The following is a 22121-nucleotide window of genomic DNA, read 5'->3' as shown; positions in this document are numbered from 1 at the left end:
CTTGCTAACCCTACACTTTACAGATTGCTAATTACATGCACCCTTTAATTTCTGCAAAAAAAAAAAAAAAAAAAAAAAAAAAAAAATGTTGACATCTGATACCCTAACCAGAGGAAAAATATATATACATATAAAAGCAGAAAATGGAACTCCATGATAAGTTGTCCAACCTCGATTGCCCATTGAGTCCTCTTCTATATTAATTGTTGTTGGATGAATGGTCATATCGTTATGTTGGTATTCAAACATTATTGAAGTCTATTATGTAACACGATATTTTTATAAAATATTCTTTCGATGTACTAGAACGTGTGTGGAAAATCTAACATAAAATCAGGATCCTTGAGCATTATTGTGATGATATTGGATGAATCTGTATGTAATATGCAAACATAATCGAAATCAAAATACTGAAGAACACGTTTACGGAGAGACTAATACGTACTCTTATAAAATTTACGATTCGTAAAATTTTAGTTTCTACTTTTATTTTATTTTTTTCAGTGAAAGTTTTAATGACTGAATTGAACTTTACCTGCATGAGCCTGCCTTTCCGAAAGTCCTTTAATTGGCTCGAGAACACTTTGGTTGGGACGTGATGATTATGAAGGATCACAAATAGCAAAAAATGAGATTGAAAAATTGTCATGCAAGTAAACTTTTTAGCTAAAAGTAAGACAAATCTTAGGCATTGATTTTAGTCTGTCACGTTTGGTCTCCCAGCTAGCAAACCATCTCCATCAGACCATCTCCCAACAACATTATTATAAATAAAAAATTCCATCTGTTTGTGTGAAGAAAATTCAACTATAAAACCCCATTCAACAGCAACAAATTTCCCACACCCAGAAGATAAAAACAAAAACCCACAACCCACAACCCACAACCCTAGACCAACCATGGTTTCTGAAACTTACCAATCCAAAAATGTCTGTGTGATTGGAGCTGGACCCTCAGGGCTTGTAGCTGCAAGGGAGCTGAGGAAAGAAGGTCACAGGGTGGTGGTGTTGGAACAAAACCATGATGTGGGAGGGCAGTGGCTGTACGACCCAAATGTGGAGGGAGAGGATCCCTTAGGAAGGGCACCTACCCTAAAAGTGCATAGCAGTCTTTACACCTCTTTGAGGCTCATATCTCCCAGAGAGATCATGGGGTTCACTGACTTTCCATTTGCAGTAAAAAAAGGTAGGGACATGAGGAGGTTTCCAGGCCATAGGGAACTTCTTTTGTACCTCAAGGATTTTTGTGATTGGTTTGGGTTGAGGGAGTTGATAAGGTTCAATACTAGGGTTTCATATGTGGGGATGTTGGATGGAGATCATGTAGTTGGTTGTAAAGATTTGAAATGGGTTGTGAAGAGTGTGGAAAAGAAGACCGAGATTTTCATAGAAGAGGTGTTTGATGCGGTGGTTGTGGCCACGGGCCACTACTCTAAGCCAAGGTTGCCATCCATTCAAGGTATGTACTACTTGATCAATTTCTTTAGTTTCTTGCTAGCTCATGTCTAACAAGAATTTCGTTGTATTAATCTTGGTCAATCACGCACTAACATGCGTTTTTTAACAGTCACATTTTTAATCATAATTATATGTGGTTTCAATTTTTTTTTTTTTTTTTTTCTCTATTTCCATATTGTTTCTTTTTAATTGAGGTGGGGTTAATTTGGTTATGCTTAGGAATGGATGCATGGAAAAGGAAGCAACTGCATAGTCACACCTACAGGGTTCCGGAGCCATTTCGTGATGAGGTAAGGCAATATTATAGTAGTTAATTATTAAATTATTAGCTCGATATATACATTGTTGGCTAATTCCCTGACAACTTAAAAGCATTGAATGCGGTTGTCTAACATAAGTTTATATAGATCAACGAAGGTGTCTAGCACAAAGAGATGAAGTGATCCTTTTGCTCTATTTGCAGGTTGTGGTGGTGGTTGGGACTTCACTAAGTGGACAAGATATATCAATGGAACTAGTGGATGTGGCGAAGGAAATCTACCTCAGTGGAAAATCTCTTGACATATCTGAGGGCTTGTCCAAAGTCATTTCCAAACACGAAAACTTGCACCTTCGTCCCGAGGTTCAAGAAATTAACTTCTACTGGCTAACTGTCACGTTTAGTGTCTAGAATTAGATTATAAGCAAATAAAACTAGGTTTCAATACAATTTTTTTTATGTAACATTCAAATGCAACCAAATGCAGATAGAGGCACTCCAAGAAGATGGGAAGGTATTATTTTTGGATGGTTCTTGGGTCATTGCAGACACTATCATATACTGCACTGGGTATATTTCTAACCCAAAATCATTTGTATATTTACAATGGGAACTTAAGACAAATTGAAAATATTTTACATTAATCATGCACTGTTATGTAAAAAGATTAAATTATGTGATTGACTTAAAAACCCGCCACGTGAGGACTTGCTTTGATATGTGATTGGTTAACCACATTCTTTTGAGTTTTGACTGAAAAAATTTTGTGTGGGTCCCCACATTCAAATTATGACCCACACCTAGTTGCATTGCTTTGAATAGTGTATAAATTGATTGTTCCAAGTGGGTTGCGTACAGGTATTCATACACATTCCCCTTTCTTGACACCAAAGGAATAGTAACTGTGGATGATGACAGAGTGAGCCCTTTGTATGAGCACACCTTCCCTCCATCACTTGCTCCCTCTTTATCTTTTATAGGCATTCCTAGAAAGGTAAATAAAGCATTTCTAATTTGGAAATTTTTAGTATGCGTTCAGATATAGATTTTTGGTCAAAAATACAACAGTGAAAAATTTAATAGTTAAAAATTTCGAAATATAGAATGCTTCAAAGGTTAATAGAATTTTTATTCCAATTTAATAATTTTTGTGAAAATTTTATTTATTAATCATAAATGTGATCTAGATAATAGGGTTCCCTTTCTTTGAGTCACAAGCAAAATGGATAGCTCAACTGCTCTCTGGGAAAACAACATTGCCATCAAGGGATGACATGATGCAGTCCATCAAGGAGTTCTACCACTCAAGGGATGTTGCTGGCATTCCAAAGCATAACACCCACGACATCGCCGAGTTCGAGGTAAACTTTCGTGCGACAAACTTATCTGTATCGTATTTACTTATCACGTAACTAGTAAATTCATTGTAGCCTTATATTCTAAGGTCTCTACCTTTTTTTGTTTTGCTTGTTGTTGTAGTATTGTGACAAATATGGAGATCATATAGGGTTCCAACATTTGGAAGAATGGAGGAAAGAGCTTTGCCTTTCGGCACTAAGAAATGCTGAAACGGACTTGGAAACATATAGGGATTCGTGGGATGATCATGAGCTGCTTCAAGAGGCTCTTCAAAGTCCACATTTTACTCAATTTGGGGCTCAAGATTTAGATTTTCCTCTTTGAAACCCTACAAATATTATTATTCTTCTTTTTCTTGGACCACCAAGTTTGAGTATATTCTAAGTTTTTGCTATTATTATTAAAAAATATTATTATCCTTTTGTTTTTGTTTTTCAATAATGCTTCACGGATTTTGTATCAATATTTGAAATTAAAGACAAGCTTAATTCAACTTAACTAAATTTCTGTTTCTCCAAATTTCACATACTTTGTACGAAATATCTGGTAAGTTGCCGACTTGTAAACTGCTGAGAGTTGGAATCTCGTATCGATGAATTAAAGTATTGTCTAAAAGTTTAAATATATAATCTCGAGTTTTTTTCATTCATAGTCAATTGATTTTGAGTTGGATGCCCATATTAATACAATATCATATTAGGTTATTAGTTTGTTGAGTTGAACAGTCCACATAGTCTCACATTACTCAATATGTATTGTCGACGTGTCAACATGTCAAGCAATGACGCCACAAGTTACGTGTAATATGGCCACCTTTCATAAAGCACATTTTGGTCTCTTCTAGCACAAACAATTGGGTTGAATACCTCATTAGATTAGATTCGTTTGAAATGACTTTTTTTGATTATCGGATATATTCAGCAATGTGCTCTTTACATTTCTTCCTTCAGCTTCAACATGTCTGTAATGGCTAAGGGCTCGTTTGGCAGTCAAACTCTATAAAGCACTTTTATTCACTAGCGATTTTTGTTTGTAGCACTATTCAGTGGTGCTTTTACAGAGCTGCAGTTTTGTAGTTTGGTAGATAACAAAATAAGTGCTATTGCACTGTACAAAAGTAGTTTGATAAAAAGATGAACTTTCATTCTGCAATATGGCTTCTTTTCTTCTCCACCCCAAATATATATATATATATATATATATATATGTATATAAATGTATATGTATATATATATCCACATGTATGAACTCTGGTCTGGAGAACATGTACAAAACAGTCTAATTGATTCACAAAAACCTCACCAAATGTGCATAAATGTAGACATTTTATCGTCGCTCTTGCTATACTTGGCCTGAAATGAGCCGAGGCTTGCTAACTGGATATCTCTGCCCTCTACGCCGCCTAGTTACCTCTCCCCAACAAATTAGACTTCTTCTCTCCTCGTTTCCGAATTGACTTGTGCCACCAATCTGCTTCAACAGTGATTCCAAAGTATTCTCGGTTACAGTGGACGGAGAAATGCTGGACCTTCTCCTCCCCCTCGCCAACCCAAGTTTAGCTGCGCATCTAACCAACCTTGTTTTACCAGAAGACCCAATTAACTTTTCTATTGTCTGAAGATCTTCAGTCACCTCATGCCTTGACAAAGAAGCAAGATTTGGGAGAATTTCGCTCTGGAAATCCTTCCGCTGCCTTCCCCTCCTTTTCCGGCCATTCCTTGGCTGATCTGGTAATGAAGTGGTACTAGTTTCTTCCTTATTGTGGCAATTACTTCTGCAGCAGCAGCACTCTTCCACTTTTGTCTCAGTTAAATTCAATGTCATGACCTCAAAGTAGTCCATCCCATCAGGTAGAAGCTCCTCGCTGATAACCACTCTACCCTCGTTCTCTCGACCGCCAACAACTGAAGAAGCTATCCCAGCAAACCAACATAGGGAGGCACATGAAGTTTCAAGTGGCTTTTCCGTGGTGCTTACGATACAAGTATGAAGCTCGGATGACGAAATGGAAACCAAAGATTCTGCTGCGGTACTGTCAACTTGGTTTTCATCAAATTCTAGTATCAGCAGAGGACACACATTGTTTCCCGGATCTTCCTGTCCTGACAATCGAAAAGGTGTCTCAACTTGATTTTGATCAGATTCTCCTACTGGCGGAAAACGCTCATTGTTTTCTGGATCATCCTGTCCTGGCAACAGAAAAGGTGTCTCAACTTGATTTTCATCTGATTCTCCTCTCAGTGGAGAACACTCCTTGTTTTCTGGACTAGCAGGTGCCTCCAAAAGAATTCCAGTTGAAAGAGAGTCCGTTGGTGAAAACTCATCTCCAATTACGGACGAGTTCAGGTCAATTTGAAATCCAAAATCTTTCCTATCAAATTCATTCTCTACTAGCTGTTCTGTAAGTTCAATTTCTGCGTCAAGCACGGAATCGCAAGCCACGTTTAAATCAAGTACCACAGCTTCTCTTCTTTTCTTGACTTCTTCAGGTGGGTTCAGAATGGAATTGTAGGGGTGGCCAGTAGAGTCGCGAATTATTTTACTTGAGGAATCACTTGCCTCCACCTGGGTTGAATTATCACATCCTTTGTCAGTTTTGCCATTATGGTTCCGCCTATGCCAAGGCAACCCCTCACTAGAAGCTTCGAGCTTTTCTGATCCAGTTGTTGCTTGGAAACTCTGGGAAACTGTGGCATCCAGAGAACAACCAGTAGGTACACAATTCAAGTTAATATCCTTACGAGACTTGACACTTGCAGAATCCAACACGTCTTTTGTAACGCCATGGTGTTCAATCCCTATATTGTCATTAGTCCGGATCAGATTATCTAAACTGATGTGTGGTCGGTGGACCTCTGAATTCTTGGATTCCAACTGGGAGCCATTGCTAAAGTTATCATCAAGAGAGAAGGCACTACCATGTTTTGTGCTAGATCTCAAATCATGTTTCAACTGTAAACTATCACCATTGATCCCAGGCCTTATCGTCGACGATTTAGAACTATTACCTAATGGAATGGGGGTGTTAAAACAAGGGAGTGCTTGAACTGCTGTTGGGAAACGTGCAAAGTTGTGTACAGGTTTTCTTAAAGCAGCAATGCATGAGGCCCCTGAATTTGCCATCTCACCCTGAGGAGTATGTTGATATGGCATGCACAAGGAAGAAGCTCCGCTTGGTCCAGATTGGCTATAACTTCCTGGCTTCTGTAGACCGACAATTGTTCTTCCACTCCATGAATTGTGGTTACTCTGATGAAAGGGTGGAGGTTCAGCTGCCTTAAGCTCCTCATGTAATAAACTAGATGAAGGATAAAATTGATCTGCATGAGAACCTTGAGGAAAAGAATCCAAGGTTCTTTTCCTTTTCCCTGAAAGATAAACGCTTCCATTATAAGAACATTTCCGGTGATTATAGTTATTCAAGCTGACCACAAATTCTCGTAGCATTAGAACTAATTGTAAAGTATACTTATAAGAGATGCAGTTCTTTAGAAACAAAAATGAAGAAACTTGAGCTTTGTTTCCACCTTGCAATAAAATTCTTACCAGCTTCATAAGTGGATGACCACTCTTCTTTCCTTTTTCTCTCTTGCAGTAGAACATTTGAGAAAACTTCAAAATCCTGTCTTTTCCGGGCGTCTTGGATAAGTTCCTTGGATAAAAACTGACGGCCTGGTGTAGGAGATGTTCCTTTCTCAAGCTTATACACAAAATTTAAGTCAACTGAATCTTTTTCTAATGATGCAGAAGTTGAGGTATCATCTTCAGAACCAAGAAATTGTTTTGCATCACCATTACACAAAACCTCTGGAAATCTTTTCAAACGAGAACTTGATACCTCAGGTACTTCAGAAACCTTTCCATCTACTAAGAATCCTTCTCCTTCATCATCAATGTATGCATCGGCTGGAAGTTCGAGATCAAAGTTCTTCTGAAATTTCTTGCATTTGGATTCCAACAATTCACAGTCTCCCGAACGGCCTTCAGTTTGAATAGGATAAAAGCATGTCTGTATGTTCCTCCCTCGAACAAAACATGAAGGTGACTCTATACTTTCAGCAGCTGACACAGAGATTTGACTACATGCAGGGTTTACCAAAGGCAAGGAAGGGGCGTGAAGTGTTTTTTGAACATAAACAGATGAGTTCCGAGACAAAGCAGTGGTCAACCATGAAGCCTCTGTCTTCGGCCGATGTTTCTCAAATTCATTCCTTCTTATTCCATCCATTAATTCCCTTTGTCTTCCATAAAGCAGATGGAGGTCCTGAATCTGGATGGACAGAAGACATTTCGGGCACCTTTTAGTTTTTAAGGACTTCTATAAAAATTTGGGAATGCCAAAGATAGTCTGGCCAGAATGAATAAACCAACTGAAGCAAAACCAAAACAATCAAAATCCTTGCAAAACAAAGGATAGCAGCATGGTTTTTATTGCCGCAACTCCAGTTATCGTTAATGAACGACGCTGAAGAATTAACAAGTGGTCGAAACAAAAATTGTTGTAGAAAGTGTTATGACAAAATCATTTGAATGTACTAAGCTCGATGAAACTCAAATGCTGCATATTATTCTAGACGTGAATGGTTGACTGTACCTGATTCCTAAGTATTGTGTCTTGCTTGAGCATTGTCTGCTTTAATGCCTCCTTGTAATACCCGAAATGCTGGTCAGGAGATAAGTTATGATTCTTTTTACCGTCGTTAGCAATTAAGTTATGATTTCCCGAGGCATAATATCCTGGGAAATAGTTGTTGAACTGGACATTTGCCCCCATTTGCAGAAAATCTGCGTGTAGTGAAGCACAGTTTACCGGTTAACACAATAAAGTATAGCTGAGCGCAAGCGCTATCAGTTCCATCAGAAAGAAAACATGCAATGTACAGAAAGCAGAATGTGTTAGTCTGCATTGTATAGATGAATTGACGAAATCTGAAAAGAACCAACCGAGACAAGCGAACATTTTAAAACTGTTAGGCTACAACGATCCCCTCTAGGGAGTCAATATGAAATCATTTAGCTCATCAAGAAGCGATTTGAGAGAAAACGCAATGCAAGTTAAAGTATGTGTCTGCATTTGGAGAAAAAGGGGAACACGGAAAATGTCATCACTCTACGACGATTGAAAGTTGCATCTTTGAAGCGATTCGCTAACTCAAGATAACCCATTACAGTAAAAGCTGCCAGACAAGTAAAAGTGGAAACAACATTAAAAACATAGAACAAACTCAGAAATCACACACAGTAAGTTTTGTCCATTTCACTAGTCAGAAGCACAAAAGATACTTTCCCTGATCCGGATTTTCTTCAGCTTATATATACTCACATGGTGGAAAGGTGACTGTAAAAGTCACAGTAAAACATATCCCAAAATTCCAGGGGAACTCAGAAATCAAAGCTTAAAAAAGGCAAAAATATCAGAATTATTTAAAAAATCCAGAGAAAACTGAACCCAGAAACACAAATTACTAAAACAAAATCAATAAAAAGAATTCTTTTGACAAAATGTGGTTAAAAATTCCATCCTTTTGGTTTCCCAGTTCATGGATGCATATTTTACAGATCAAACATATGAAAATATAAAATTAGCAAAGAAACAGAAAAGGAAAATACAACAAATCCATCAAAGGAAACACCTTTACTAATCAAAAGAATTAAAGGAATCACCTTTACCATTCAAAACATCGACAACAAAAAAAAAAAAAAATTAAAACCCACCTGAAATTTGATGCCTAGTTTCTAATCCAGCTCCTCAAAAACCCATCAAGGAATTAGTCATTCCAGGACTCTGGATTCCTCTGCTGCAGAAAACACAGCAAAACAAGAACAACTCATGAATCAGGAATCAGAATAACACAGAACCCCAACAGAGCTCGAACATAAAAAAATGTATAGGCATTTTGGAAATACCATGAAAAAAAAGCATAAAACGATGAAGCTTCGGATCCGCTGGACCATTTTCTCTTAGAAGATTTTAGAGAGAGAGAGAGAGAGAGAGAGAGAGAGAGAGAAATAGCAGATCAGAAAAATCCACAGAAAACAACGAAACTTACATGAGAAGAGATATGAGAGTTGTCCACACCCAACAAAGTATCTCCCTTTCTCAATTTTCTTGTGTTTGTTTTTGGATTTTTGAGCAAGTGGGTTGGCATTGTCTTATGAGGCTCTAGATTCTCTCACCATTTCTGTTCCCGGAAAAGAAGAACCAAATACAACCATATATTTAATATTTAACTTCAAAAGTATTTGGGATTCAATAAGACAAACACTCCACCAGCATTCTGCAAACCGGATTTTACTGCAACCAGCCACTGTTCTAAAAATCTTCACTTAGACGCTAAGTGGTTGGTTATCATCTCGATTAATGCTTAGACATTTGAAAATTAAGAAATGACGTCTAAACTATCTAGGCACCTGCTTAGCCCGCTCATACCCGCCTAGACACATGCCTAGGTTGCAACTCACTTATATAGAAAATAGATAACTTTCTTTTTGCATTTTATTGTTTTCAATAAATTGTAAAAAACTTATTGAACACTTAAATAAACTCACATTATATGTTTGCTCCTCATGTTTTCATTATGTTCTAATACTTCATAATATGTATGTCATTCCATTTTCTAGTTTATGATGAAATTATATATATTTTAAGTATAAACAGATACTTATTTACACGAAATACAATAGATTTACTTAAATCCACCTAGCCGCCTAGGCGTTAGGCCCCAACCCGCCATTCAACTAGTGCCTAACGTATTTTAGAACCTTGCAACTAGCAGACACACAACCACTTATTAGTTATTAGACTATTATTTTCCTAATTTAATTAAGAATTTAATACAAGTTTTTATTTTTTCATTAGTTATGCATGGGTAGTACTTAGGTTTAGGACACGTTTGAAAGTGCCTTTAAAAGCGCTTTTGGTAAAATTTTCACCAAAAACACTTCCAAACAAACCCTTAAACTTTAGACCACATATCTTTAATCACATACAATAATAATGTGACACATATCCTCTTGTTTTGTAGAAGACGATATTCACTACCCTAACTATGTGAACGAGAATTTGAACTCGATTGCGAGAGGCAAACATATTATTCCGGTCAACTAGACTAACTCATGTCTGTAAATATTCTCTCTTGTTATAAAAAACAATGAACATGCTATTAAATGCTATCAGGCAGAAACATGTGTTGCACTATAACTGACTATTCTATTAGGTAAGAAGACACGGTTCTAAATTTGTTAGGAATCAAGTATGATCCGTTAGCAGTGGGCCCGTAGAAATTTCCTGGTAACAAGGAAAACTCTCATGACTCGTTTTCATGTTGGATGTTAGCTTTCAAAATAAACTTATATCTTATTTATTTGTAATAAGAAAATTTCTGAATCGGAAGAGGTTGCAAATAGTGAAAGAGAAGAAATGGAAATAAGATCAACTACTTTTCTGTAATTCCTATTTTTTTAGGAATTGCATTACGAATTGTTCGTGGAATCAACATATGTTTTAGAGGCTAATTGATCCCGGTCCATTTGCAAAGAGACTCTCTACTATCTCGTATTTGTTGCACAATATTTTATAATATAAACACGTAAATTTTTATAATAAAACCATTTGTATGAAATTTTATAATAATTATGGACTTAATTGGGAAGTGCATAGGTCTCACCATGTAATTATGATCTGCCTTGAAGGAGAAGGATTCTCTACCCTTTTAATCTCTCTACCCTTTCATGCCCTCTTATTTGAACGGTTACGGTTAAGCGTCAACATTTTATATTGATTTTTTTTATAAAGATAATAAGACAAAAAATAATGTATGAAAAGAGGGGATGAAGAAAAATAGGAATATGAGGGTAGAGAATCCTCTTCCTGCCTTGAAACCGTGATTAGTGTTAATACATGAACCAAGATACTTTGGTGCCACCAATGACAAATTTGTATTCAGGGTCTTTGTCATGTTTGTATTTCTTTCCACTCATCTGTTTACATGTATCTCTAAATACTATTTTAATTTTCTGACAAAAAAATCTGTTTTAATTTATTAAACTCAAAAGTAGAAAATAAACGTACGTATATAACGAGAAGAAACGAATATGGGGAAATCACTCACTTGTGTTTGTGTGAGTAGTTTTGAATTTTTATTTTCAAAATATGTTGCCAACTATAACAATCTAATCAATCAAATCATGGAGATATTTTTTTATGTGTCGAAAAAATAGCTTAGTATATCAAATGTCATAATATATAATGGTTGGATACTTAAAAATAATTTTTTACCACTTTATAGAGTATGATTATCTTCCCTCATATTCTCTTCTCATTCTCTTCCCTCATCTCACACTTTCTATTTTATCTTTCTCTCTATATATGACGTTAATGTGACTTAATTGTGATAATTTAAATAAGAAGGAAGGGGAGAGAGAGAGAAAAAAAAAAAAATCCTATTCCTATTTTTATTATGACACTTGTCGGTGTACAAGGCCCAAACTGAAAAATATCTCGTGATGATGATCGTTTAGTAATGGTAATGATTAAGGTCTCGCGAACGAGAATTTTTTGGTGTGCTCAGAATAAAAGTAAATATCACATATTATTATATTAGTGAAGAAAAATTTATTTTTCAAATGTCATTTCACTTGTATAATAATATATAGAAGCACATTGAAAATCATTGCTCTAGAAACAACTGACACGACAATCGATGTAATTATTACTTTAATAAATTAGTTACAGGGTTACATCTCATGAAAAAACTTCAAATCAAAGAAATAAACACTAATTAAAATATGCAATAAAAAATTGTAAAATATGTATCATAAAAATTGTAACAATAATTGGCTTTCATTTTGAAAGAGCTGCATGACATTGACAACGGGAAAACTAGCACTAAATACTTGATTTTAAATGCTAATTGGAAAATTGTTTGTTTGAAGTCAATATTCTTCTATATAGGTCATATGATATCACCAACTTGTACGCAAAGAAACTATAATACCCCCTCCTCATGACAAAAAGTGACAAAGCATATATATTGTAAAACTAAGGTTCTAAAAGTAGCATGGCGCCCAGGCGTCTCAGCCAGTAAAAGACTAGCCTAAGCGTCTCGTTCGGTAAGAGCCTAGCGTCTTGACGGTTTTTTAGATTTTAGTTAAATTTATTATATGACATATAAATAAATATTTACTTATGCTCAAAAATACATAATTATATATGCGATACTTAAATTACAAAATGAAATGACATATAAATTATAAAGTATTAGAAAAAAAAATATTAAACAAGTTTCTTGCAATTTATTGAAAAATAAAATGCAAAATGAAAGTCTTCTATTTTTTGTTTAAGTGAAAGTCACGACCTAAGCAGGTCTAGGTGGATTAGGTGGGCGCTCTTTTTTAATTTCAAACGTTTATAGATTAATTGGGGAATTTTTTTAGAACAATGTGTAAAACTTGTGGATAAATTTTAAGCCTAAATGAGTTGACATTTCTTTATTTTAAAATTTGATGTTAAAATTGTTGCTTATAGCAAATAAACGTACCAAACAGCTATATCTTGTTGATGATTAGCAAGGTGGTGGTCCTCTAATTTCCAAACCAAAACATATTTACTTTAGTTTTATTTTTCTTCATCATCTTGTCCATGATTTATGAACCATAGCCAAGGAAATGAATTACCTTTTTGAAAATATAAAAACTTATGAGCCTAAATTGTAAATAAACTACAATTGAGGGGGGGTGGAGAAAATAGAATCTTCCGTATAAAATTGGTTCAGCATGTACGCATTGCGGCGAAAATTCTCTGGTGGGACCCCTCATCCTTTTCTTTGTATGATTTTTCTCCGTCCAATCCCGATGTCGACCTTCTGGGGCCTCGATCTTCCAATTTTATTTCACTATTTTTTTTTTCTTACGGAATATTACAAAATTGCCCCTTGATTTTGCTCAATTTACTACATTGTCCCTCTTTGGGTGTCGCTTTCCCGGGTCTCACTTTCATACATCTGCCGTGAAGATTAAAATAGTCTTTTCAAGCCCAAAGCAATCTCATATTTTTGGCTTTTATTTTTGGAAGTTGCTGACATTTTCAATATTCATTCTTTGTTCTTAATACCTAGAAAATTAAAGGAGTATGAAATGATTCGAAGTGTCGATAATAATTTTTTTTTTTTTTTATGGCTAGAAAATTTTTAGTATTCTCAAGTTGTCAACGTAAAAGAATATTTGTTTGGATAGGTAATGCAAAAGAAAGTTGTACGCAAATATTTGAGGAGCAAGTGAAAAATAGGTTTTTTTAGTTAAAAATAGTGTCTGAAATTGATATTATCCTTTACTTTGATCTTTATGAATGAAAATCGATAGGATCGTTCCCTAGGTGTGTCCATCGAAAATTATTTTGGCTCTTCAGTGAAAATATGTCAATATCCTCGTTAAGTGGAGGGTTTGTTTGACAAAAATACCTTAGAAATATAGTCATGTGGTCGTTCATGTGACAATTTAACAAGGATATTGATAGATTTTTCACAGAATGACCAAAATAATTTATTATGGACATACTCAATGACCATATCTATCGATTTTCATTATCAGGAATCAAAGTAAAAAGTTATGTTAACCTCAAAAACATTTATAACTGAAAAGCCTAAAAAATATTGGATTTGCAGCTTTGTATCTCTTTGGAGAAGGCCCATGACTTCTTATATTGGGCTTTTCTTGAACACTTTATCACTCAAATTAATTTTCCTTATGTATTTGCACTTTTTTTTTACAATCCTTTTCTTTTATACTTACATTTTAATTTTGCATTTGAAGCTTTGTATCTCTTTGGATAAGAAAGTAATCAAACGAAAACCCCACTACATCAGACAAATTTTTAGTAAGAACACCACGCAATCTGACTTGTGCGACCACCAAATAACAAGCTCTCACATCACCACAAATGAGGTCAATAACAAGGATAGAAGAACTAACATAAACGAGATTAACGTGAGTGAGCAAGGTGGCATGAAGTGGGACTAGCTACCCTAAGCTTTCCCCCACCAGACACTAACTTTGTTGGCTAAAGTTTTCATCAGCCCTCTGGCTTTCAATGATCACAACTTGGTGATGGTAGACAACCCTTTTGATTAGAGTACTAGGAAGATGGCCATTGGCCAATGGCCTATATTTTTGCTCCACTTTTGATGATTGGCTTGGCTCTTGCCAAACAGAGAGGTTTACTTACACCAAGCACATTATTATAATGGTGTTTTAAATTAATAATGCACAGTTACATGAAAAAGTTAAAATACATGACATTATATTATTGGTTTCGAATACCACCACAACAATAAAAATTGATTAAAATTTAACCCCACCACACACTAACTATATCGGATAAGATCATTATCTCTTTGTTTTCACTAATCACACCATGGTAGACATATCCATGTGATCATAAGCAAGCCTAACCTATATAATATCCCCTCCACTTTGAATGGTTGGCCCTTATCAAAAGGCATAGATGACCCCAAGAAGGACCAATTTTGTCAAGTTGCACCAACACCCCGTTTGGCTAAAGAAGGAAATTGCGAACATATTGAAAAATATAAAATTTCTAGCTTGCTAATTGTTATGCTAAACTTAAGGTAATGGCCTGATTAAATACATCGTCTTTGCAATGCAGGTTATTAACCCTAACAAAGGTATATAATAACAATCAAACAAAATGACGACTACAATGTCTAACTGGTTCACCTGACACATTTGGGTTTAAAGTCCTGCTTAGCATACTACAATGTCCAATTGGTCCACCTGGCACGCTCGGGTTTAAAGCCCTGCTTATCAGACATGGCTTTAGTTAAGTTGACTAGATTAGTGTGCTTTACTCTTTGCACTTAAATTCGTCCTGCTCTACGTAATTTAAACAAGTTTAGTGTATAATATCACTTGTATAAAAAAAATATATATATAAAAAAAGAAAAAAGAAAAAAAAGTCATGCGTAGATATATTATTAAGAAGGATTAGGAAGTAGATTCCTCTCTAAACAAAACTTTGATCGTAATTTACATGATCAACTTAAGAAAAAATAAGCAGCATGAGTCCAAACATATAGAGGTGGTTCTTAATTTTGATCTTATAGCTAGTTGGTGGTGGAAGCTGTTGTTTTATTCGTAACGGGGTATTTTCTTGCATTCTTGACAATCTTGGTGAGAGCTGCTTGTCCCAGATCAAGTCCACAGACGTCGGCGAGTTGAATCAGGTAGAGCAGAACATCAGAGAGCTCCTCTTCCAAATGCTCTTTCTCATCAGAAGTCCAGTTAGGCAGCCCTCTTGCAACTTCACCCTTCCACTGGAAAATTTCAGACAGTTCTCCAACCTCTCCCACCTGCACAAACACATGCCATGTGTAAGTTCTTTTATCTGCTTGAGAAGACGATATTCTAAACTACTACAATCTATATGCAGCTGACAAACTCATTTCTCTACCTGGTCAGCTGTCCTAACTCACGTCTCACATGAGAAAATAAATATGTGCATATAAGAACGTAAGTCAATAGATAAGATGGTAAATGGGTGAGAGAGATTACTAGTGCTAGAAGGAGATTTCTGGGGCTGTGATATTCTTCCCATCCTCTTACTTGAGCAAACTCAGCAAGCCTATCACTGAGTTCTTGAAGTGAAACATCCTTATGGCCATTTCTTGTAAGCTCATGAGAACTCGCCATTTCTCTTCTAATTAATCTTCCTACCTCCACGCTTTGGCTCTCATGCAGGACAACCAAATTTATAGAGAGAGAGAGAGAGAGAGAGAGAGAGAGAGAGAGAGTTTTAAAAGCACAATTTGGTATAGTGGACGGGCCACTTCAATGTTCCCCTCGGTACAATAATCATTTCAGGCAAGGGACAAAACATGTCTCAATCTTATCATCCATGACATGAAATCACTCATTTCCCACCTGCAATTTTTTTATCTATGAATAATATTGGGAATTGTTATTAGCATTCAAAAAATCTCATTCTACATTCCAAATTTTCTATATTAGGAAAGAAAAATACACTTGTGAGGAGTGTAGAATGAGATTTTTGGAGTGCAAATAACATTTTCCATAATATTAAGGGAAGCAATTGGTCCAAATCACTTGTCTCACTAACTATGAGACAAAATCTAAGATAACATTCAGGAAGTATCTCTTTCATCACGCTACGTGATGAGATATATTAGTACTGTCAAATGATGAGAGAGACCAAAATTGCAATTACGAAAATGTCTTTTTCATCACTTGACAAGTGATTTCATTACGTTACGTGATGAGATATATTAATATTGTGTCAAGTGATGAGAGATACTGAAAACTATAATAACAGAAATATCTCTTTTATCACGTAATGAGTGAAATACTGATCTAGAGATGCACCCTAGTTTGCACACAAGAATCCACCGACCTTTGGCTATGGCTATGGTAATCTTCCTTAGATTTGTTCCTTGACATTTTGGATTTATCTCCACCAAGTACAATATTGGTAAGTTTTACTAGCTTGTTTCTTTAGATTTCATAAGAGTCACAAAAGATTTGGCTTCTCAATCTTTTATGGAATCAACACAAACACACCATTGCTTATGTTTTGCTTGTATGAAACCAAAAATTGTGATTCGAGCGTGGACGGTTTCCGACATAAGTATCGGAACTTGAAAAACATCTCTAGACAAAAAATTTAATTTCATTTGTCACGCTACACTAGCATTGCTTTATAATTAAGCATGGAAATTGAGTCTAAGTTGAAAATAATACACCTAGCAAAGCTATTGCCACTGCAGAAAAAAAGTGTGAAAGGAAACAAAGCTTTTTTTTGCTTTAAGCGTTCGTGCCCACCTAGGTGCCTTCCGACTTGTGCTAACTTCAGCTCCTAGGAGGTGCCTCCAAAGGTGTCGCCATCGCTGTCTGTAAAATCCTATAGGGTGGAATGATCTAGTGGCAGCTCTGGGACTCTGTCATTTTCTGATTCATGTTTCCACAAGTGCTTTTGTAGAAGCAGCTTTACTAGTTTCCTTCCCGGTGATGATTGATCTGATGATGCACACAACGCAGCTAGAGGATTTAGATGAATCTGTATGCCTCAATTTTCGATCTCCCACTTGAGGTCACAGTTGGTATTAGAGCTTGATTGTAGGTAACTTAATATGACGCTAACTGCTCTTCTGGCTCACTTCAAAATACCGATTTTTAAGATTCTTATCTATATGAAATGGAATTTTGAAAAATTTGATAACATGTTTAGCGGCTAATCCATTTGCACTTAACAAGCAGAGTGAATGTAAAGCCTTCGTTACCACTTAGGCAGTGGCAGGGTCAAAACTTTAGCCTAGAAGGACCCAAAAATCTCAATCCGAAATACTATACTGATCTTGCAAAATTGTAAAATTTACTGTGGTGAGCAACTGACTACCGTTGTGTAGGTCTGGTATGGTGTCGTCATCATCATCCTCTTTCTTAAACCTAAACCTCAGGCCTCTTTGATTTTCTTTCTCCCTCCTTCTCAAAGCTCACAAAGCAACAGATTGCCTGAACTGCATAGGAGCTACCAACCTCCAATAAAACCCGATGAAAGAAATTAAAGTAAAAAGTCAAATTGGGGCCCTGAGCCTATGAAAAAACTTTGAAAATCATAAGCATAACACCAAGCCTATATGCGTGAAAAAAAATGTCAAAATGGGCCTGAATATTTAGTAAACTTTAATATAAATTGATGTGCAACAAAAAAAAAATATATATATATAAATTGATGTGAATATGTTAAATGATTAAAAATGATACAATATTTAATGTGATATAATAATTATCAAAAAGAATGATGTAGGGGCAATTATTGTAATTTTGTTAAATATGTGAGGGTCTACTTATCCTTTAAAAATTTTATTAAATGGGCACTGATTACTATGTGTTGAAATTAAAAAACATTTTTTTAGAAGCATGGTAAACATTACTTCTGCCTTTCTATGTTTTTTGACAACCGGTTTTTTTTTTTTTTTTTTTTTTTTTTTTTAAGTCATCACAATTCCAAACCAGCCTCAAATCTCACATCCTGTCACAAACGCACCGGATTATCTCGAACTGAACTAATTTAAGAGATTAAGTAGGATAAGAATAATGAAGTGTTTGGTTTAGTGCCGGACTAAAATATTTTTAAAGCCCATTTTTTTTTATTTTTTTTATCATTTTTAATTTACTTTTACTTTAAAAAATAAAAAATAATCAAATATTATGTTACAAAATACTATTTTTAATTTACTTTCCTTTCTACTATATTCTTTGTTTCTATCAAACTTTGCATCTCACCACCATCTCTCTGCCGTTCTTTGTTCTCCCAATTTCAACCTCAGTCAAATCTCCCTCCTCTCTGGCCTTCCACTTCTTGCCCCTCTAGCGAGCTCTTTAGTCCATACAAGTCCCACCTAATGTTATTAAAGTTAATCCCTTTTGTGAATAAACACTGGACTACACTAATTTTTAGTCTAGTCTAGTCCAGTAAAAGTTAATGACGGCAAACAAACACATCCCAAATTGTTAATTAGAAATAAGGCCCAACGTTAGTCCAAAAAAAAAGCCCCAATTAAGTAACCCAACAAAATAACCGACCATAGCCCAATTTCGATCAATTTCATTTATTTGGGTTTTGGAGGCAAATAAATCAATCTGCCCCAACCCTACCTCTGCGTTTTTCCCCCTTTTTCACGAGCTTCTCTGTGTCAATCAGGTAATCAAACTCTTCCGAGTCGAATTTTCTTCAACTTGACAAATAATTTACGAATTTGTTTTATTTCTTATTCGATTTGGGTTTAGGGTTTTTTTTTTTTTAGTGTTTTCTCGTCTAAATTGGTTTCCTGTTATTTGTGTTGGTATCAATTGTATGTAAGTCGGAAAAAGGAGTAATTTTTTGTTTGTTTGGTGAATTGCAGGGGAATATTGTTGTTGTAGGAGGAACTGCTGTTGTAGAAGGTAAATGTAAACCTATTAAGGAGTGAGAATGGAAGAGGATTAGTGGTTTTCGAGATGGAGATGGCGAAAAGGAGAGGATTGGAGAGAAGGGACATTGTAGGGGTAAGGATAGAGATAAGAGAGACTGTGATTGTAGTTGTTCCGTGAGAGACAAGTTTTGTGATTATTGTGAGGATTGAGAGGCACGATGTAGAGAAGCGGCATTGAGGAGATAGGGAAAGTGATAGTCATCGGTGGAGTAGAGAGAGAGAGAGAGAGAGGGCGCATGATATAGATGAGGATGATGATGCTAGGGAGAGTGATAGGAAGTGCTGTAAGAAAGATTATAAGTAGAATGTGGACAGAGAGTTGAAGGAGTAGCAGCAGGTCAGAATGTACATAGAGATGGTGGAGTTGAGAGCCCGATAAAGAATAGTGATGAAGAATATCCAGTCAAGAAAGAGAAGAAGCCAGCATGTGAGGTGGTGGAGGAGGAGGAGGAGTTAGAGGATGAACAGAAGAAGCTGGATGAGGAAATGGAAAAGTGGAGGAGGAGAGTTCAGGAGTGGCTGGAGTTAAGAAGAAAGGAAACATAATCTAAGAGAGAGAGAACCACAGGGAAAGTGATATTGGTGAACAAAGATGATGTCCCGTGAACCCAAGTCCATAAATACCTGGACTCTTGAAGGAGAATCTGACGATGAAGAAGAGACGGGCATGGATGTTGATGGAGAAGCCTATCTTACTGACAAAGAATATGGAGCTGCCATGGAAGTTGGTTCCGAGAATGAAACAACTTCACCTGCTTTGCTGGATGATGAAATTAATCTTGCTAGATGCCACAGAGCTGCCTGAGGTTGAGAAGCTGGCCAATGCTGCCGACCAATTAGTAGTTGGTGAAAATGGGTCAAATTAATCTTTGGCTAGAAAAATTCTTGGGGTGGGTTCATACTCCGGTTATGGGATTATGAGAGTGATGAAGATCCATTTGAAGACGAAGGTGATGTCTTGTTCACAAAAAGGGCGATGAAGGTAAAATTTGAGAAGCTCTCTCCAGTTGACCACTCAAAGATAGACTATCAACCATCCGGAAGGATTTCTACTGTGAGGTGAAGGAGATCTCAAAAATGATCCCAGAAGATGTAGGTGCATACCGAAAACATTTGGAATTAAAGATACATGGTGAAGTTGTGGCAAAGCATATTAAGACCTGGCACCAAACGGGGTTTCTAAATATATCTTGGAACTAATAAAGAAGCTCAACTATGAAAGCGAATGCCAATTCAGACTCAGGCAGTGCCTGTAATTATGAGCAGTCGAGATTGCAATGGCGTTGCAAAAACTGGCTTAGGTAAACCCTTGCATATGTGCTGCGAATGCTGAGGCATATCAAGGACCAGCTGCCTTTGGTGGCAGGAGATGGGCCTCTTGGTCTTGTAATGGCGGATGAGGGAGCTTGTTCAGCAGATTCAGCGTATTAATATTACCAAGTTGCATGGGTACTGGGTCTCAGGTGTGTGCCTGTATATGGAGGCTCTGGAATGCAGGTTGGAAGAGAGGAGAGCAGGTTGGAAGAGATCACTAATCAGGCATTATCACTTCCTGGTGACGCTCTGCAACGCAGATATCAAAATTTATAAGTGAGAACTCTATTCCAACTTACTTTAGGCATATATTTTATCTGCTTATGCTGAATATAATCTGATTCTCAGTTCCTCGTTTATTTTTTCTCCGTCACCCAATGAGTTCCATAATGAATTGTTTCTAGTTGATAGAATTTTTTGTGTTTGCACATGCCGTATCTATCATGCTGATCTTTAATTGTCAACTTATATAAGAGCCTTCTTTGTTAATCTCTACATGAAATTTCAGTAATCTTATCATTGTTTACAATTGTCATTTAGGAAGTTATCGTGCGAATAGTTATGAATAAGTTTGTTTTGCTTTGCACAATTTTCAGTCCCGCTTATGATCCTTTTCATTATTTTTTTGTCATTTCCCCTGTGCGAGGGACATTATGTACATAGGCTCACTTATTCACTGTTGTCTCTGCCTTTACGAAGCTGTGCAAATCGCATGGTGCGATTCCTCATTTTAAATGGATGTATGTGGTTTAGAATCTTCTGGCCATATTCTGCCCTTTTTTTGTTCCATCCGTTTTTTTCTTTTGATAAACGATAGCATTAGTAGGTTAAATTGTTAAATGTTAGGGGGAGGGAGATCGTTGGAAATCAAACCCACACCAGGGTGCATAAGAATTTTTTCTTTCTGCCACTGCGGTAAAGCACCATCTGTTGTTCTATCAGTTGTGGGACGTTTGAGTGTTCATCCATTTGCATTCTAGTGAAGATTTTCAATTTTTGTTTGTTTATGCTTTCTCTTGGTTTTGATAGTAGGTTTAAGCTGTCTTGTAGAAACGATCTTACAATGTAGACAATTGTTGACCAATGCCTTAACCCTAAACCCCAGTGTAGTGGATTCTCTCTTTATAATTTTGATTCTTGCTTCCATGGCATTCCATTTCTTACATCAATGTTTTCAATGCAGTGTGGCCGCACGGGAGAGAAACTTTTACGTTTCAACAGTCAAGAATCTTTGCGGGAAGTTGTGAATTGGCTTTATGGGGATTATCTTCAGATATCTTCAAAAGTTCTCTCGGAAACCCAAAACAATTCGTAGTGTAAAAATGTAATGTGAAATTCATAATTACAAATGATTAAGAAAACTTAATACCGGTGGAGATTCCCAAATTTCCACTGTGTATGAAAAAAAAAAATCTAATTGGTGCGGGATCAGGGGAAGAATAAATTTGTAATACAACTTTTAGCGGCGGCCTTTTTTCGTCGCTGAAAGTCTCTTTAGCTACGAATTATGTTGTCGCTAAAAATATCTTTGGTAGCGGTTTATGTGGCCGCGAAAAATTTAATTTCTAGTCGCTAAAAATCCCTTTAGCAGCGAATTAACAGTGGTCGCTAAATATACCTTTAATAGCGGTTTGATGTGGCGCTAAAATTCGTGATTGGAGCACCCATATTTGGTCACCAAGCAGCAGACAATGGTCATTAGCCGCTGCAAAAGATAGAAACAGCCAT

At 36.2% G+C, this 22121-nt stretch overlaps 3 protein-coding genes and 2 pseudogenes across 3 annotated transcripts; 3 read left to right on the top strand and 2 right to left on the bottom strand.

Annotated features, from left to right (window-relative positions):
* Window positions 1–866: 866 nt before the first annotated feature.
* On the top strand, window positions 867–3551 carry LOC137709756 (flavin-containing monooxygenase FMO GS-OX-like 9). Its single transcript, XM_068448734.1, has 7 exons — window positions 867–1458; window positions 1677–1747; window positions 1921–2079; window positions 2204–2286; window positions 2575–2710; window positions 2904–3077; window positions 3196–3551. Exons 1-7 carry the CDS (start codon window positions 900–902, stop codon window positions 3397–3399), a joined length of 1386 nt encoding a protein of 461 aa, XP_068304835.1. The 5' UTR covers window positions 867–899; the 3' UTR covers window positions 3400–3551.
* A 523-nt stretch (window positions 3552–4074) lies between these two features.
* LOC137710733 (uncharacterized) lies at window positions 4075–9266 on the bottom strand. The gene is made up of 5 exons (XM_068449841.1): window positions 9126–9266; window positions 8791–8873; window positions 7670–7860; window positions 6622–7345; window positions 4075–6443 (listed from the first exon to the last, which is right to left on the bottom strand). Exons 3-5 carry the CDS (start codon window positions 7847–7849, stop codon window positions 4417–4419), a joined length of 2931 nt encoding a protein of 976 aa, XP_068305942.1. The 5' UTR covers window positions 7850–7860; window positions 8791–8873; window positions 9126–9266; the 3' UTR covers window positions 4075–4416.
* A 5781-nt stretch (window positions 9267–15047) lies between these two features.
* LOC137711604 (uncharacterized) lies at window positions 15048–15844 on the bottom strand. Its single transcript, XM_068450860.1, has 2 exons — window positions 15643–15844; window positions 15048–15440 (listed from the first exon to the last, which is right to left on the bottom strand). Exons 1-2 carry the CDS (start codon window positions 15778–15780, stop codon window positions 15195–15197), a joined length of 384 nt encoding a protein of 127 aa, XP_068306961.1. The 5' UTR covers window positions 15781–15844; the 3' UTR covers window positions 15048–15194.
* A 1268-nt stretch (window positions 15845–17112) lies between these two features.
* LOC137710222 (DEAD-box ATP-dependent RNA helicase 42-like) lies at window positions 17113–19631 on the top strand (annotated as a pseudogene).
* On the top strand, window positions 19609–21820 carry LOC137711694 (DEAD-box ATP-dependent RNA helicase 42-like; annotated as a pseudogene).
* Window positions 21821–22121: the final 301 nt, after the last annotated feature.

The sequence above is a fragment of the Pyrus communis genome, chromosome 12 (assembly GCF_963583255.1).
Source record: "Pyrus communis chromosome 12, drPyrComm1.1, whole genome shotgun sequence".
NCBI classification, from domain to species: domain Eukaryota; kingdom Viridiplantae; phylum Streptophyta; class Magnoliopsida; order Rosales; family Rosaceae; genus Pyrus; species Pyrus communis.
This window is presented reverse-complemented; position numbering and strand designations above follow the sequence as displayed.

What these genes read in the sequence shown, in the direction of transcription:
- LOC137710733 (XM_068449841.1), bottom strand. Translation starts at nt 7,849, where the DNA reads ATGGGGGCAAATGTCCAGTTCAACAACTATTTCCCAGGATATTATGCC. An exon ending in ACACAATACTTAGGAATCAG is followed by an intron (nt 7,346 to 7,669) that starts GTACAGTCAACC and finishes CTGTCCATCCAG; the next exon opens with ATTCAGGACCTCCATCTGCT. An exon ending in GTCATCCACTTATGAAGCTG is followed by an intron (nt 6,444 to 6,621) that starts GTAAGAATTTTA and finishes TTTATCTTTCAG; the next exon opens with GGAAAAGGAAAAGAACCTTG.
- LOC137711604 (XM_068450860.1), bottom strand. Translation starts at nt 15,780, where the DNA reads ATGGCGAGTTCTCATGAGCTTACAAGAAATGGCCATAAGGATGTTTCA. An exon ending in GAAATCTCCTTCTAGCACTA is followed by an intron (nt 15,441 to 15,642) that starts GTAATCTCTCTC and finishes GTGTTTGTGCAG; the next exon opens with GTGGGAGAGGTTGGAGAACT.
- LOC137709756 (XM_068448734.1), top strand. Translation starts at nt 900, where the DNA reads ATGGTTTCTGAAACTTACCAATCCAAAAATGTCTGTGTGATTGGAGCT. An exon ending in ACTATCATATACTGCACTGG is followed by an intron (nt 2,287 to 2,574) that starts GTATATTTCTAA and finishes GGTTGCGTACAG; the next exon opens with GTATTCATACACATTCCCCT. An exon ending in ACGACATCGCCGAGTTCGAG is followed by an intron (nt 3,078 to 3,195) that starts GTAAACTTTCGT and finishes TTGTTGTTGTAG; the next exon opens with TATTGTGACAAATATGGAGA.